The sequence below is a fragment of the Streptopelia decaocto genome (assembly GCF_964273445.1).
Source record: "Streptopelia decaocto genome assembly, chromosome: 3".
Classification (NCBI taxonomy): Eukaryota; Metazoa; Chordata; class Aves; order Columbiformes; family Columbidae; genus Streptopelia; species Streptopelia decaocto.
In genome coordinates this window covers 80,887,744-80,904,340 of record NC_138656.1, presented here as the reverse complement: position 1 = coordinate 80,904,340, position 16,597 = coordinate 80,887,744, and the positions used below count along the sequence as shown (strand labels likewise).

Sequence of the window (16,597 nt, the reverse complement as noted above, 5' to 3'; positions counted from 1 at the left end):
CAGGTCATCGAAGCAGACATTCCCAAACATGGGAAAGTAAAATTTATGCACTATACAGCATTTCCTAAAACAGTTCCTTTCTCTCTTTGAACTTCAGTGCAAACCTCACTTGGAAGTCAAGAAGAGGCAGCATCCTGTCACAACAGCCAGGGTGCAAAGCTGTATCCATATAAGACAGCCTGGAAAAATACCCACCCCAGCCTGTCACCTAATCTAGCAGCTGAGCTAAGTGCATAGAGGTTGACGTGTGTGAGTGGGTTGCTCTGCATAACTGCCTCACAGATTTTAGGTCTTGACACATTCTGGAAGCAGGCCGAGGATGTTATCTGGGCTCTGGAAAAAGTTGGAGGCATGGTACACTGGACAACTGGTAATATAGGTGGGATTCAATGTATGATGTATTTTTACATCTTCCTTGATGAGAATTATATTCTACAATGTCCTCTCAAGATAATGGAAAATACATCACTTTTAAAATGTTCTTTAATGACAGTATGGAACCTTTTACATGGCATGTCAAAACACAAAGCTGGCTTGTGACAAGAGAAAAATCTGCTGTGCGTACTGGCCAAGTATCTCCCTGGTTTATATGCAGTTTTTCATCACCTGAGTCAGAGAAAGGGTACATGGGCATGGTCAGCGATGCATTCATTCTAGAATTTCCTAATCTTCCATATGTTGACCAAACTCCAGTCAAGACTTTACCTCTGAAATTATCTTTGCTAACCTCAGTAGCTACAACTATGCTTACATTTGGTATATACAAATTACCTACATAATTAAGGAAATGTTGTGGAAACATTTTGGTCTGCTAATTTTAAACCATTATGGACAATAAATTAGCTAATTAGCGGAAACCTATGACAGATTATGACAGACTTTTAATTTGTTTTCCAGCAATCTACTCAAAATAAGAAATGACTTCTGGCTGTACCTCATGTTCTCATTCTGTAAAATGGGAATTCTGCTACTGACTCTAAAGCAGAACTCTATGGATGGAAAGCATGCTATCAGACACAGAGCTAATAATATTAGTAATAACAGTTTGTTGCTGCTATTATGATAATTACTATTTCAATTATGTCTATTAGATATGTGGTCTTTTTCATTACCAATAGTTTACATATTCTGCGTGGAACCAAGCTAGAATCAAGACCCAACTACTGTGTTTTAAGAAAACCTACAAACTGTTCATGCAGCACCTGGCTGCAATTAATTGGATGCAACAGTGTGCATCCACACCTTAGATACTCTGGATAAAGTGTAAAGAGCGAAGCTGGCATCCCTACACTTTCAACCTGCTGGCTAAGTATTCTCAGCTCCATATCTGGCTGATCTGCTGTGTGACAGGTTGACATGAAGCAAATGACCCTAAAAAAGCATAATCAAATTTGGGTCTGCGACAGAGTGGTAAAGGTGCAAGTGACACAGGCATTCTCATGAGTGGGCTTATGGCTGCCAGGTCTCAGTGATTGAAGAGTTTCTTTCTGAAGACCCAAAATGTGGAATATTTTCTCTAATCACGAATGCTCATATCTATATTAGTGAGGAAAACAGGTATCAGTGTCATTTTTAGACAAATAAAGGAACAAAATTGGTTTCAGCATTAAGGAAAGAGCAAGCTCTCATGAAGTGTTATCCCTCTGCTGAAATGTCACAGCCACATTCTCTGGTGCACTGTACTCAGAGAGTTTGTACTTCAGCTTCATACTTTGTGAGAGTTTTGGAGAGGTGTTTTTTTTCCTTTACATAGTTTACACACTATTATATGAGAAATCTAGTATCTTTGAGACTTCTGTTTCTTTATTAAATCAAGTTGAAACTAGCCAATGAACTCAAAAGACACCGAGGATGGACATACAGCTTAAACAAGACACACACATAAACAAAACTATGAAGCTACTCCAGCAAGGGATTGGACTAGATGAACTTTTGAGGTTCCTTCCAATCCCTAACATTCTGTGATTCTGTGTGTGAAATCAAACACGGAAAAAATGACCTGGAGATGCCTCTGTGGGCTGAATTCTCCTCTTCCCTGCTCTACCCAGTTACAGAAGAATCTAATAGAGTTATTCAGGTCACCATACTCACTTCTCTTGTGGAGGGAAAGAGGTGTGTATTTGAATGAAAAATCTTTTCTTGATGTTACAAGGACATCAGAGGAGAAGAACCTGATATGTTACAAATCCTTTCCAGCTAGTTAGGAGAGTATAATCTGTAGTTTTGTGGTAAAACTATTAATTGAAGCTTATTCTTCAAAATATAGCAAGAGCAATCCACCTTCCTGAAGAACTTCATTCTTTCTAGTTTTAATAATATTACCTATGACTCTTTCCTGTCTTGCTTTACTTACTACTTCTCTTGAAAGTGTTAAACTTTCAATAAATCTAATTGTTTACCTGTGGCTTCTTCAAGTGTGGCAACATCCAGTCTGGGGCTGTAATTTCCATAACCAGCAGCAGTAAAAGCACGAATTTGGAAAACATACACTGTTCCTGGCTTTAGGTTATTAATAGAAGCTGAAGTGGACTTGGTTTTCACTGTTGAATAGGTCCTTTCTCTTTGATCCTGCAAACAATAAGACAAAAGATTAAATGACATTTACAGGTCAGATTTTATCATGGTTGCACATCAGCAATTGACAGTCAGCCTGGGTAGTTTATTTCAATTTGTTGAATGTTTTTTGTTTTCCCAACATAAGAAATAAAACATACTCTGTGGAGTATTACAAAACACTGTCAATGAAATGAAAAGCTCTAAGTGTAACATAAAATTCAAATGGGATGGTCATGTTGTTACTCATAAAACATCCAGATATAAAATGTTTCTTTGGCTCTGGTTAAATTTTGAGAAATTTTGATGAGTAAATAGTTTCACCTCAGATTTCCAGGGAAACTATGGGGTCTAAACAGTTCAAGAACAGGAAAATCGCAATACCTTTAAAATGAACAGTAATGTCAATGTATAAATGGCTGGATTTTGCACAAAATTCTGATATACTTAAGTCAGTTTTCGCTTAGGTTTGGGTGGGTTTTTTTGCGTTGTGTTTTGTTTTGTTTTGTTTTATTTTGTTTTTGTTTGTTTGTTTGTTTGATTGTCTCTGGCTTTTAGTATTTTTTTCAGGTTTTAACTCTATGGAATCAAGGAGAACCCAGGGAAAGAAGCTCAGTATGACATCATCCAAAACTGGAGAAGTAAGAATACAAAATCTATGAGCAATAACTCACTTTCAAATACTAGAAAAGCTGTATCACAGATCATTACAGTATTTAAAATGCTCTACTTATTCATCACATTTACTGATCCAGATTATCTTTCAGCATAGATATGTGCAGCCCTGTTGATTTTTGGTGGCAGATGCAACCCTGATTTGAAGGGCAGAAGAGATGAATTAACCAACCATCCGAATGCAACGCATGACCAGAGAAGCATGAGCCGAACGAGGCAGTGATAATGAGACAGATACAGAGGGAAGGAATAAATCTGTAACTCATTTCAATAACACTTCAGCAGCTAAAAATTGTAGAGAACCTTCCTCTTCGCAGACAGTAGAGCAGCAAGGGCTTTTGCTGAAATACAGGGTTAAATACAACATATGAGATTCTTTTCTGAGATTCAGTCATGGAGTCTCCTGGGTCTTGTCCAGTCTGTCATTTCAGTAAGCCTGCTGGCTTGACTAGCAATTTTTCATATCTTCTCCAGGACAGTTTAAATCATCTGTAAGTGAGGACCATGGTGGAAAGTGTGTTGGTATGTGAGAAAGAACAAGAATGCTTGAGAGATGAGAAACAAGTGCGTGGAAACCATAAACAGTCATGTTTGGGACTGTAAGCCACAGTGGAATTTCAGAGTTTCAGTTTTGATGCATAAATGGGGCTTATTTGAATTTCCAATAGTTCTTGCATTAAAAATAAATAACAAAGAAATAAAAAACCCGTGCTAGAAATCTCACAGGACAGGCTTACTAGGGAGATTTCAGGCAGTTTCCATTCCAGTCGTAGCCAGAAGTGAGAGGTGAAAAAAACACTTATCAGAACATTTTGGAACCACAAAAATGTTTGATTTAATTTGGCTCTAAAACAACCTGAAAGTTCAGATTTTTTTTCTTTTAAATTAATGGACCAACACTTAAACTGCCTCTCTCATTCTGAACAAGAAGCTTATGCAGCAATTTTCGAGCTGAATAGCATTATTTTGGAAGGAAGGCAAGCATTTAAGTATTTCTGTTGAAATTCTCTCCCCAAATTAAAAGGTACATAGTTTAGTTTAGCTGTGACTGTAGGATGAGCTTCTTATTCTCTTTTACTAATTTCACTTTAACAAGTATATTGCTGGTAGGTTTCCTCCCATTACAAAACAAGTTTAACATCAGTTCTTGTCTTTGCAAACTTAGGAAACTAGCAAAGAAATTCTGCTGCTTATGTAAAGTAACATGAATATACAGGAAAAATAGAAAAAAGTCACATTCTGGAAGTCATCCTTTTATGAAATATCTAGTATCTTGAGCATTTTTCTGTAATTTTTCATTACCTATTTATTTTATTGTAACAGATTGGAAATCAATCTGCATATTATAAATAAAACCAAACAAAAACCAACTAAACAAGCTATTTTGTTTGTAGGTTTTTGGGGTTTTTTTAAGGTTTTTTGGCTGGAAGGTTAAGGCGTTTTTTTGTTTTGTTTTGTTTTTTTGGTGGGTGGAGGGTGGGGAGAACATTTTTGCCTTTGGTAAATATGCAAACTTTTTTTTTTTTAATATATGGACTTTACTTGTGTGTGTGCACACACACACATGCTTGAGGGACAAAAATTACTATTAAAATTATTAAAATTCCCTTAAAATAATTGTTTAGCTATCTGTACATATCTGGTAAATTTTATAAGAGTCATTAAAATGAATAACCTAAACTGAAGGTTAGAGTCAACAAATAAATATTTTACTCCTCTCTCAAATCATATAAAGATCTTTTGATAACTATATGTGTACAATTCAGCTTTGAAAATTAGATGTGACACTTGATATTAGATCCAATCTGGTCTGAATTTACCTGATTCTATGTTACCCGATAAGCAGACATGGTCTTCTTGATATAGAGGTGATATTACCTTTTTTGCAGAGATGAAATATCTTCACAAGTGATCACAAAGGAGCTCCTCTGTTCATTTCTTTGTATTTTTATTCTTTCTTTTTTCTCCCAGAATGCTTTATAAAAATTAGGAATATGTTATGTGCTACAATAAGTTTCCCAGGGAATCTGGAGGAGCCACACTTAGTCTGGGTCCCATGACAAACACACAGCTGCACAACCTGCCTTCTCTCTGCTTTCATCCAGCTTACGGTTGCATGTGGCCCTACTTATATGCTTGTCGGAATGTTTTTATTCTGGAGTACTTCAAAGTTATCACGAATGAAGCCCTAGACACACTGAAATGAATGGCAAAACTCCGACTGACATCAATAAGATTGCAATTTCACTCTACCAGAAACAGAGATCACTTCATCTACTATTGAAAAGCAGCCCTCAATTCATTGTTGTGTTGAGACAACAAGTGAAAAATAAATCTCACAATTCTGGGACTATTTAAAAGGATAAAGAAGGAATATTTATCAGCTGAAACTGTAGGGACTGCTTTGGAAATTTTCAGACATCAAGTCAAAGAGGCCCAGCTCATAAGGAAATACCAAATGCAGTCAAAGTGTTGTATTTCATAGATTATCTCAAGACTGGAATTACAGTGACATAGAAGGAAATGAAACAAGCTTTATACATAATGTAGGAGAGATGGGAAAATGACAAATATTGCTGTAAAATATCCAAGTCCGGCTTAACAATAAAAAAAGTGGGAAAAAAAGCCATATTTCAAGTGGATATTCCATTGTTAGGATACCAAAATACAATATATGGGACATATGATAACAAGAATAATTGTAGGGATTCGCTAGTTACTAAAAACAAGCAAAATCACTGTGACTTTGAAGAGACAGGATAGTTGATAGCTGATGGCTTTAACATTGTTCCACAACATAGCAAGCCAAAACAAAGCAAACAGCACATTGTCATACATTAGAGATAATCTTAGCACTTACTTTCTCATAATACTTGATTTCATATTCAGTAATGACTCCATTGGGATGTTCTGGTTCCTGCCAGGAAAGCTCCACGCTCCTTTGCAGCACTCGCTCTTTCATTACTCCACTAACTTGCGAGGGAGCTGTTTGGACAAGATGTGTCAATAAATAAAAAGCAAATTTGTTGGATGCCTAAAATCAAATGTCACTACTGATCCACCCCATGCTGAGCCACTTTCATTAAGGTAAAAGAAAGCACTTTTTCATAGCTCACAATTCAAAGCTAATGAATATTCAAGCAGGACCCTATTACTGTTCATAAACTTAGAATGGAAATCGAATTAAAGTTCAGACAGCAAAAAGTGGCATTATTCAAGTTAGTGCAAAACTGAGATTAATGGGATAGGAATAACAATTAAGCAAATTAATTCTGATTAAGATAGCAAGGTAGAATTTTAGATTGATATGTAGTAAATTAAGAGTCTAAATATTTATTGCATTTATTTCTGAAATGCGCATAAAAAGAAAAATAATGTTTTGGAAACAAAATCACATTTTAGGCTGATTATGTTCATATAACTTATTCCAATTCTGCTTAAAAAAATAACCTGTTGCACTATCTGATTATGGCATGACTTGGTGATGAAAACAGCTTTGTTAAGAGACTAAACCCCCACTTTTTCTTTAATTTAAACTTTCCAGGGCATTATCTCTTTAGAGCTCAAGTTTCTATATTTGGTCTTGAATTTTTTTGAAAGTGTGAGACAACTGAAGAAGTAGATCTCATGAAATAAAGGGGTCACTGTCTTCCTTCACCTCACTCTACAGAGCCATACCTATATGCACACTCACACGTGTGCACACATACACAGAGAGTTTCCTAATAAACATCACCAACAAACAAGCACCTTTTGAAATTAAAGAAAGTCAACAATGTACAATCACTATAGAGCCATTGACTGTCATTTAAAAATGTTTAAGAGATAATTTAATAAAATGTGAGCGACTGAAAAAGTAACTTGCTTTACTGGTTTATCTCATGTTTATCAAAAAAGAAGGATGGCAGAATTTCCGGTGATGTGTGGTTGTAAAGGAGGTCTAATATCACACTTATTCTCAAACATACACACTGCCCCTACAAATGTAGCACAAAAGTCCTCTCAAAACCTAGCTCTTTAAAAAAAAAAAATCTATTGCATTGGAACCATGCAGAACTTGATCTTGTTCTCTTTCAATTCAATGTGAATAATTCAAGGGTGTAACAGTGCTCATGCAAAAGATAGAGGACTTGATCCTCAGTCCCCTACAGTTAAAAGCAAAATGACACTTATGTGTACAGGACCTTGGTCATATTCACAGAGCAGATTCAGACACAGGAAAAGAAAATTCGAGATAAATTTATTTATATATTTTCAAGTGTATAATCTAGTACTGATTCTACACTGGAACGTTCAAACAAAAGTACTGTAAAATTTAAATCTTCTTCTAGGTAAAAAAAGAACAACCTTGTTTCAGAACTGTATATAAAGCTTTCACTATGTAAAATGATGTACAGTCTTCAGAAAACACAGGGTTCCTACCCCATGCAGCAAGCGGGTGAACTGCACTTTCTCTTTTACCATTCCCCTTGAGTCTAATTAGAATAACTTTCACTCCAATATTCTTTAGTGTACACACTTTATTTAAATAACATAGAAATAAAATACATAGAATGCACACTCCCGTAGCATTAAGGATAAAAATATAGTGGTAACTAAAAAGCTATATAGCACAACTGAGACAATAATGCTCTAAAAAACTTAAAATTTGATTGTTAACTTCTTATTTTAATTGTGACATTTCTAACCTTTTTATTATAACACATGTATTCATGTAGGTTTTTAAACTAAATTTATTTACATTTCATTAGAGGTTCCAAGTGTCCATGAAAATTAAGGATTGAAGCCATGCATGATAATTTTCATTAGGAAGTATTATGTTGTATATGATCAATATGATCAGAGTTGAAGACCCCTTAACATAGGCTGCCCAACTGATAAAATCACAACATCGTATCACGCAAACACCATGACTTGATACACCATTCCAAAGCCAGAATCTCTCTCTTTTGCTTTTTTTGCACTCTCTTTCTAAAAGCTTACAGAACTTTCACTCTCTAATTAGCAAAATATATTCTTTTTCGTAGCTAAGAGTCTGGAATGCAGTAAACTAATTTACTCTGTCTAGTTTTCTTTGCCTTGATTAACTAGTTGTCTTCTTTGTGTAAATGAGTAGCACAGCATCCTGGCTGAATTTCAGAGAGGTCATTATGTTTCATGTATAATGTTCTATCTCATCCAGATAAATGTTTTCAAATTGCTAATTTTACACTTTAGATGCCTAAAATCATTAATGTTCATACTTATCATGGCAAAAAAAAAATATGTTACCTAGGTCACTGGAGTTTGTTCTCAACGTTTGCTGCCTTTTGTTTTAGCTTATCAAATTTTTTCATTCCGTTGGTCATAGTATTCATTTTTTTTAAGCAGTGAAGCAAAATGAACTTGCTTCCTCTGGTATTAGTTAACTCTCTCTGTGTATGTGGGGAAGAAACGGCAATGCAGAGAAGGAGGAACAGAGAAGGCAGAAGACTTTAATCAGGGAAGGGAAATATACTATGTGAGATTCCTACTTAACATCTGTACAAAGCACAACACCAACAGGCATATTCCATTCTGAAGGAATTTTCAAAACAAAATCTTTGTGCTTTATAGACATTGCAAGACAGTATTTAAAACTCTTAAATAAATCCACTCAACAATAAATAATCTGTCAATTAATACTCCTTTCATTCAAGAATGGCCAGATTAAAAGCTGGTTTGGCATTTGGTTTTAGTTGTTTGGTTTTGTTTTTTGGAGAGGGGGGTTGTGTTTTGGGTTCTGCCCTCTTCCCCTCAAACTAAAATGTTGTGCTACTTTTCATTGGTAGAAGAACCACACAAGGAAGAAGAGAATGTTCAACCCTGCAGGCTCTATATGTTGATACCTCTGAAGACGATTAAATTGTATGTAATTCCCATAACACATGATATTCCTAAAATGCAGTTAGTTACATAAGCTTATTTTGTCTCTATATTTGTCGGGGGAAGAAGGGAATCATCAGATCAGTTGAAGCCAGAGTATCCTTCTCTGGCAAGGTACACTGGCCTATTGTTACTGCAAGAAAATCACTGTAAACTAAAGCAACCACATAAGCCAATCTATTGACGCTACCGGCTAGATGTATATGCTATCTTTCTCCTGCCTTTTGGGTTGCATTTCTTGATCTCTGCTTAATGAGACTGTACAGGTCAGAAGCGTATTGTTCTTTATTCAAGTATAATAATTTCCTCTGTATTCTCTCTGTGGTTTTTTTGCAGACTGTTTTGCATTCGTGTTTTATTTGTTCTGGCTTCATCACACCTCATTTTAAACCTTTAGCCCATTTCTTATTGCCTACCTTTGTAAATTAGCTAACAAACTATTTATGGTTTTGAAACAACTATGTTTGAGCAATCTTGAAAATTAGTTAAAGGATTCAATTAATCCCTAAATACAAGGTAATATATGTTATTAAAACACAAAAAAGATAACTCTATTAAAATCATAATTTAAAAAATAATATTATTAATAATAATAGCTGATCAAGTTTTTTGGTTTTTTGTTTGTTTGTTTTTTTGCTTTTTTTTTGTTTTGTTGTTGTTGTTGTGGGGGTTTTTGTTTGTTTTTTGTTTGTTTGTTTTTCATTTAGTAATATAGCTCTTGCCATTGCATCTATAACAAAGCCGCTCATGGTGAAGACACTTCTTACAGTATTTCTAGATAACTACGTACTCAGTCTTGAATGACTTGAGCATGCATAATCCCTACTGCATCACTTCAGGTTACAAAGAAGCATCACTTGTTGGAATCATTATTTCCATAATGTATTACACTGGGGGATACAGGCTGTTCAAAACACCATTTGCTATCAACTTTCTTTCTGATATACCTCATCTCTTCTTTTTCTCCTTCCTGCTGACACAACATCCAATGCATCAAACACACACAGCCTCTCAGGGCTAACAGGCAGATGTAGCTACACATGCTGCATAAGAAAGTACTTAGAGAATGACAGGCACTCAGCACACTCATTCACCTTTTTTAAATGATTCATATATACCATTCAGCAAAAGGAAAAATTGATTTTTCACCAGGTTTCAACATCACAGCCACAGAGAAATATAACTCTGCTGGGCTTTACTGATAAAGCCTTCAAGTTATATAGATTTCAAGCTGGTCATCATTTTCAGATCAAGTTATAGAAAAAGTTAAAACTGAGGTGTCAAAAAGAACGGGATATTTCAAATAAATATTCTACTCCAGAGAGAATATTGCATCTGGTAGACTGATGTGTTACATCTATACTGGTAATCCACCCATATGGTATATTATTAATGTGTGCAAATATTTATATACAGAAAGCTGTACTGATTGTTTTGGAAGGCATTGGTTTTAGTCCAGAGTCCTCTGAAAATGTTATAAAATTTCTCATGCCTTTAATCTCTATGTGTAGCTATTCTCTGATTCTTATGCTTAACATTTACCTTGATCCACAGTGTACTTTCCAAAAGAAAAAGATATATGCAAAATTAAATCTTTTGCACTTTGTATCAGAAACAAGCAAACAACCAAAAACCCAACAAAACCACAAACAAACCAAAATAAAATACAATACTAAACCAAAACAATAAAAACTGAAAAATGAAAATGGGAAGATGGACGTTCACATATACGAGGAACTAGGCATAATGCACCAATTGCTAGCGCAAAATCAACTATAACACACTTTTATTGAAAAAAAGATGATAACTCAGCAAAAGAAAGATACCTAACTATCTCTCTGATATTTCTTAAAGTTCTGCATCTTGAATGTGTCTCAATTCCAGCAACAGCATCAGTTCCAGAGACCTTTAATTTTATACTTTTAAAAAAGTCTCTCTAGCAGAAGCATTCCAGGTGTTTAGTAGTATATATGCATAAAACAAACCACTAAAAATCCTCAGAAATAAGGGTTTCAATCCCACAGTCCCATTGCATGCAGAATGTTTTAGAAACGAACATGAGTAAAGGCTCCCAATGTAAGACCAAACTCCTTATCAACAAATGCTACCAAACATATGTTTGCAACTCCAGTTTTGTCACTTGTTATACAAAGACTAATGAATTAATGGGCTATCAGCCTTCCTTAACTATTTTTTATACTTCTTAATTTTATAATAGCAATAATGTGCTTAAGACAATCTGAGCTTCACCTTGTACTTGCTGAAATCAGCACTAACACTTTCATTTTCATAGAATGGACCCTTACAACACTTCCTAAAGGACAAAAAAGTCTTGGCTTTTGACCTCTTTCTCTTTAATATCATGAAGATACACATAGTCACTCAAAACCACTGGCTTTTCATACAGCAGCAAAAAGATCAATTTTTATATCCCTGCAAAATTGTATCTTAGGGTCCAATGTAAGTTTTACATTACATGAAGCATTAACATCATTTTTCTGCAACCACATTTTACAGCAGTTGGGGGGTGTTTGGGGTATTCAGCCTGAAGGGGAGGTTGCTAACAGATGCAAACAATGGAAAAAATGAAGATATCGGCATCCCAATGGTTATAACCTGCTCTATTACTTTTTTATAAAGTGTCTTTGCTGTCTCCTTTCCTGGTAGAAATCTTTATATAACAGAGTTGCTTTGACTCTACATCTATTTTAAGTGAGACTGGAATCTGGCATTTTACCAACAACAGATGCAAAATGAACCCATGTATACATATATGGAAATAGTAGCAGAAAATTATACTGTTGTTAGCTCTTAAATGGTTGTTTAGGAAGAGAATACAAAACTCAAGATACTCTATTAACAATGCTGCACTGATATTACCCAAGTGGCACCCTTCTGCACTGGTTTGTGTACTAATTTGCTCCCAAGAGAAAGTGTGTAAATGAAGTCACAACCTGGCCTCACACTATGCTCTGGTTTGCTCTGAAGGGAAACTTAGACGTCAGAATTGCTGAAATTACTAAATATGACACCTGGAGGGACTGCAGCTACCTCTGTCAGGGGCCTGGGATCAGCATGTGTACCCACACTGGTTTTCATGCTCGTCTGAAGCAGGTATCTTGACAAGGGTTTGCAGGTACTGGGCAAATTTTAAGACTTTACTGTGTAGACATTTCCCTTATTTGTTTATTCAATTTCCCATAAATATGAACAGCTTTGTGTGGAAAAAAAAAAATAAATTTAGAGGACTGTAATGTGGCAGTGCTACTCAAGCCATGATAGACGTCTGCCACAACTTGTTTGTTGAATTCTTCAGAAAAAGGGCCTACATATATCTTCACGTTTACATTAATATGCACAATAATTTTCATATTGTTTTTAATAAGAGTTCATAAAGGCCCCCATAAAAACCAAACAAAACGACAAAAACAACAACAAAACTAATAAAACAAAACAGGTGGTTTTAAACTGCACGTTATTAAATAGATAGATGGAAATTCATAAGACTTCCTTTTTTGTTACGATGTATTTTTCTCCTCAGTTAAGTCTCCACATGACAAAGCAGGCCATGATAAAAGGTTATTGAGTACCACTGTATTATGCCATTAGTACCCATTGCTTTGGATCAATGACAGAGAAATTCCCCACTGTGTTTACAAGCTGCAGCATTCAAAAAGAGACCCAAATAAATCAGATATTTTACACTAACAATATCCTACAGAGAAGACATTTTAACTTCCTCTCTGACACACTTTACTTTCTGGCTCATAAATACAGCACAGTGTGCCTACAATGCTCTATAAGCCATGAGCAGAAGCACACATGGCTCTTTGGGCCACTTGGGGATGTCCTGAGTACATGGTAACAGGCAATGTAGTCAAGTGATACTTGACTGCATTACTCCATTTCATTTTTCTGCCATTGCTTTTGTGGTTGAGAAACTCAAATTACCTGCTGATCTACAGAGAGGAACAGAAGCAGTAGTTCCCTGAATACTTTTACAAATCAATTAATAAATGTAAGTAAAAAAAATAGTAAAAACAACAAATGCATTCTGATTTCCCCTAATGTCATTAGCAAAGTTTTAAGAAAACTTATGCTCAAATAGCATTCTTACAAAAATGTAGCGATTTACTAATTGTCCATATCTTTTATATATCTGATGCATTTAAAATACTTAATGGTTTGGTAATTCCTTCATCAAGCTCAAAAATCATCAGCTTTATCAGTTTCATATGCTGTCTATTCTGGCAGAGTTTTGGGGAGGGAAACTGATAAAAAGAAATAGAACTTACCAGAAAGAAATGAAACAATTTAGAAAGATCAGGGTTGACAGTTTGTCTATCATGTTTTGTGTTTTTTTTTTTTTCTGTTCAGAGTCTACATCTAGACCCATTCTATGAAGTCCCCCGTTTCTCCTGCCTGACATTTGGAACAAATATTATTGTCATGTCTGTATGCCATTTCTTCCAAAACTGGCAACTTGGGCATCAATCAGTGCTGAACGGATGCTGAGTTGCGTAACAAGTGACAACATTGACTCCCATGGTATCCACAACTCTTGCTTTGTGAGTAAGTTTTGACATGTCAGGCACAAACCTGATTCTTACAAATGTGTTAGAGTAACAAACCAGCCTTACAAATAACAGAGAGGGGCTTTTGTTCTCCTGAAGCATTTGTTTTCTTTTGCAGAAGAAATATTTCTATGTTAATTAGGCTTTTCTTTTGTCATGCCTTCTTTTGCAATTCATCTTTCATAACTTTTTTTTTTTTTTTTTCAACAGAAACATCTGCCACCAGCCTTGCAGTTAATCCTGGACACACAGGTATTATTCTTCATTAAAGAAAACAAAACACCACAAACCTCTCCAAAGATGAGGATATGCTTTTCCCTGGTGAGCTACTCAGACACATTATGTTCTCCTTCTGTCTCCAGCCATCTCTGCTGGCAAGTGTCAATTACAGACACAGGTTTTAGGGAACAGAAGGATAAAGCACAATTTACAAATACGTTCCTTTGGAAGCAGACAGGTGTAATGACTGAGACTGTCTGCTGTAATTGAATTTCATGCTGTCATCTATTCAGTCACAAAAAGATATCAGCTTCAAGGATGCTACGTATGGGGAAAAAAAAATCCAAAACCACCTTAACACATTCTTATTGCTACTGTATAGCTAATATTGCCACCCTAGTTTGACTTCTCTAAAACTAAAAGTTGCATTTGCTGGAGGATACGAGGTGATTAGAACAGTGGCTTTGGAGGCCTGCAGACTGGTACAATTATCTTTATTTAGTGTATGATGCCCAAGAGACAATTGAATGAATTCCAGCCCCATAACAAAGCATTTTGTTTCACATATAGCCAACCAAAATCTGGAAACATAGTGCCATGCCAAAAAAATAAAAAAGAAAAACAGTTGATCAAATATTAACAGAAAAGCATATACATATTCTATAAAGATGTCAGTACAAAACAATAATTATCATTGCGCTGAAGGTTTGATCAAACTGATGCTTTCAAAGAGATAATTGTTCAGTGGGGAAAAAATACTACTCTACTAACATTGCTAAAATGCGTGCAACTTCTGTTCCAGCCTTCCAAATTCCTGTGAAATGCATTATAATGGCACTGCTAACGACAGACATATTTCTGAAAGCAGCATGGGTGGTATTTGCAGGGAACACGGGAAGAATTCCTTGAAAAAATGGCATGCATTTTTTTTTTTCATGTTATGAACCTGTACTTCTCCCCCCAAAGAGCAGTAACTCTCTAGAATTTAAGGAGATACATAAATATCCTTCTGGGATTCTCTGCTACAGTGATAAATATCAGAAGTAACAAGCCTGAAGTTAGTGACTATGTGCAGGAGTGAAAGTCATGTTCATGAGAGGAAGGTCAGGCACAGCAGTCAGTCCATGGCTCCCTCAGTCAGGGCTTGTGGAAAGCAGCAGTTTCACTGACCAGAGTGAGGTCACCACTGTGGAGAACTGCCACTGACATAAATACAATATTCAAAATTTTCCTTGAAGTATAAAAATTCACGTAGATTCTGACAACTGGAAAAAGAACCTACTTGACACAATGCTGATTGTCCCAAATGAAATAATTTTGGAAGTATGAGTGAGTTGTTAAAAAAATTCTGTCAAACAAAAGCAGAGGAGAACCCCTTATCTTAGGGGGAACATATTTCATAAAGTGAAGCCAGTTGATTGGTCTGAATATGTAGTATAAATCAACACCTGCCTACTGAGCAGCAATAATTACTTTGGAGGTAATGCCCATATTTACTTAATAATAAATTACACAAAATTTGCATGAAAATATCTTCAGTTTGTTTATAATTTTTTTTTTTTTTGTAATCAATAATATTAAAACTTGAAACAGGAATAACACATTTCTAGGACTTACACAACCATATATGATAAATTGGCATGATTTTTAAAAAGTGTACCCCTACCATCTATTACACAAACACTGAATTCTAAACAGGATTTCTAAAATACCTTAAATATTCCTGACTTTGGTTCCTAAAATCTCCTTACTACTTAAAATCACATTCGATTTGAGGGAGTTTTTTTGTTATTTGAGAACATGCTACGGTTCAATGCTTCTCCACGTTCTGTTAACTGGAAAATTTTGCACAAAGACTTGGCTGATTCAGAAACTTATTAAACTGGAAAGACATGAATCACTTAATGAAAGAACTTACTACGTGGTTTTTAAAGCTGTAAAGAATCACCATCTTTTTACAGACTTTCTAGTGGCCTTACTTCCCTGAATGCTATGAGGCTCTAAGGGAAACCCAAGATCTATATCCAAAGGTTAACTTCTTGGAGATTTAGATTACGAAAATGTCAATTGCACAAATTATAAACCCATTTAGCTTTCTGATTAGTTCCACTTTTAGCATACCATTTAGGGCTCAATTCTGACCTCTCATCAATTATATTTTAGTTTAGCTGCATTGATTTTATCTAAGTTATCCTTGTGTTATACCAATGGAAATAAGATCAGAATCAGGTCCTAAGGGTAAAGTAATTAAAAATGTAATTACCACAACTGATCATGCAACGTAGCTACATCATTAGTTGGTTACAGCTTTAGAAAAAAAAAAAAAAAAAAGATTAAAATTTCTTTTTACTCTCCTATTTCAGAAATAGATCTGGATGGGATCCAAACAATCTAACTTAGGCACCTGGGTGCACCTACCCTTTAGGCGACTACGGCTCTCCTAAATTAAATGCTTAAGTTCCTCCAAATAGCTTTGCTCCCTGTGACAGAAAGATAAGTGAACTGGAAATAACCAGAAAGAGATCCTGCTTGTTTAAACTAAGACCTATAAATTTGAAAACATCTTGATTTTAAGGCCTCTGAGAAACTTTATCCACTCACGACATAGTGAATTTAGGCACTGATTTTAGGAGAAACAGATGACCAACAGGTACACCAAATAAAATTGACAT

At 35.3% G+C, this 16,597-nt stretch overlaps 1 protein-coding gene across 4 annotated transcripts in view; it reads right to left on the bottom strand.

Moving 5' to 3' along the window:
- The window catches only part of EPHA7 (EPH receptor A7), a 160,277-nt gene that overhangs the window by 34,017 nt on the left and 109,663 nt on the right, over positions 1-16,597 (bottom strand). For all 4 annotated transcript variants that reach the window (XM_082048458.1, XM_082048461.1, XM_082048459.1 and 1 more), the window contains exons 6-7: positions 6,089-6,213; positions 2,400-2,568 (exon numbers count right to left, since the gene is read on the bottom strand). In XM_082048458.1, coding sequence (XP_081904584.1) covers positions 2,400-2,568; positions 6,089-6,213 — 294 coding nt within the window. The remainder of the gene's footprint in view (positions 1-2,399; positions 2,569-6,088; positions 6,214-16,597) is intronic.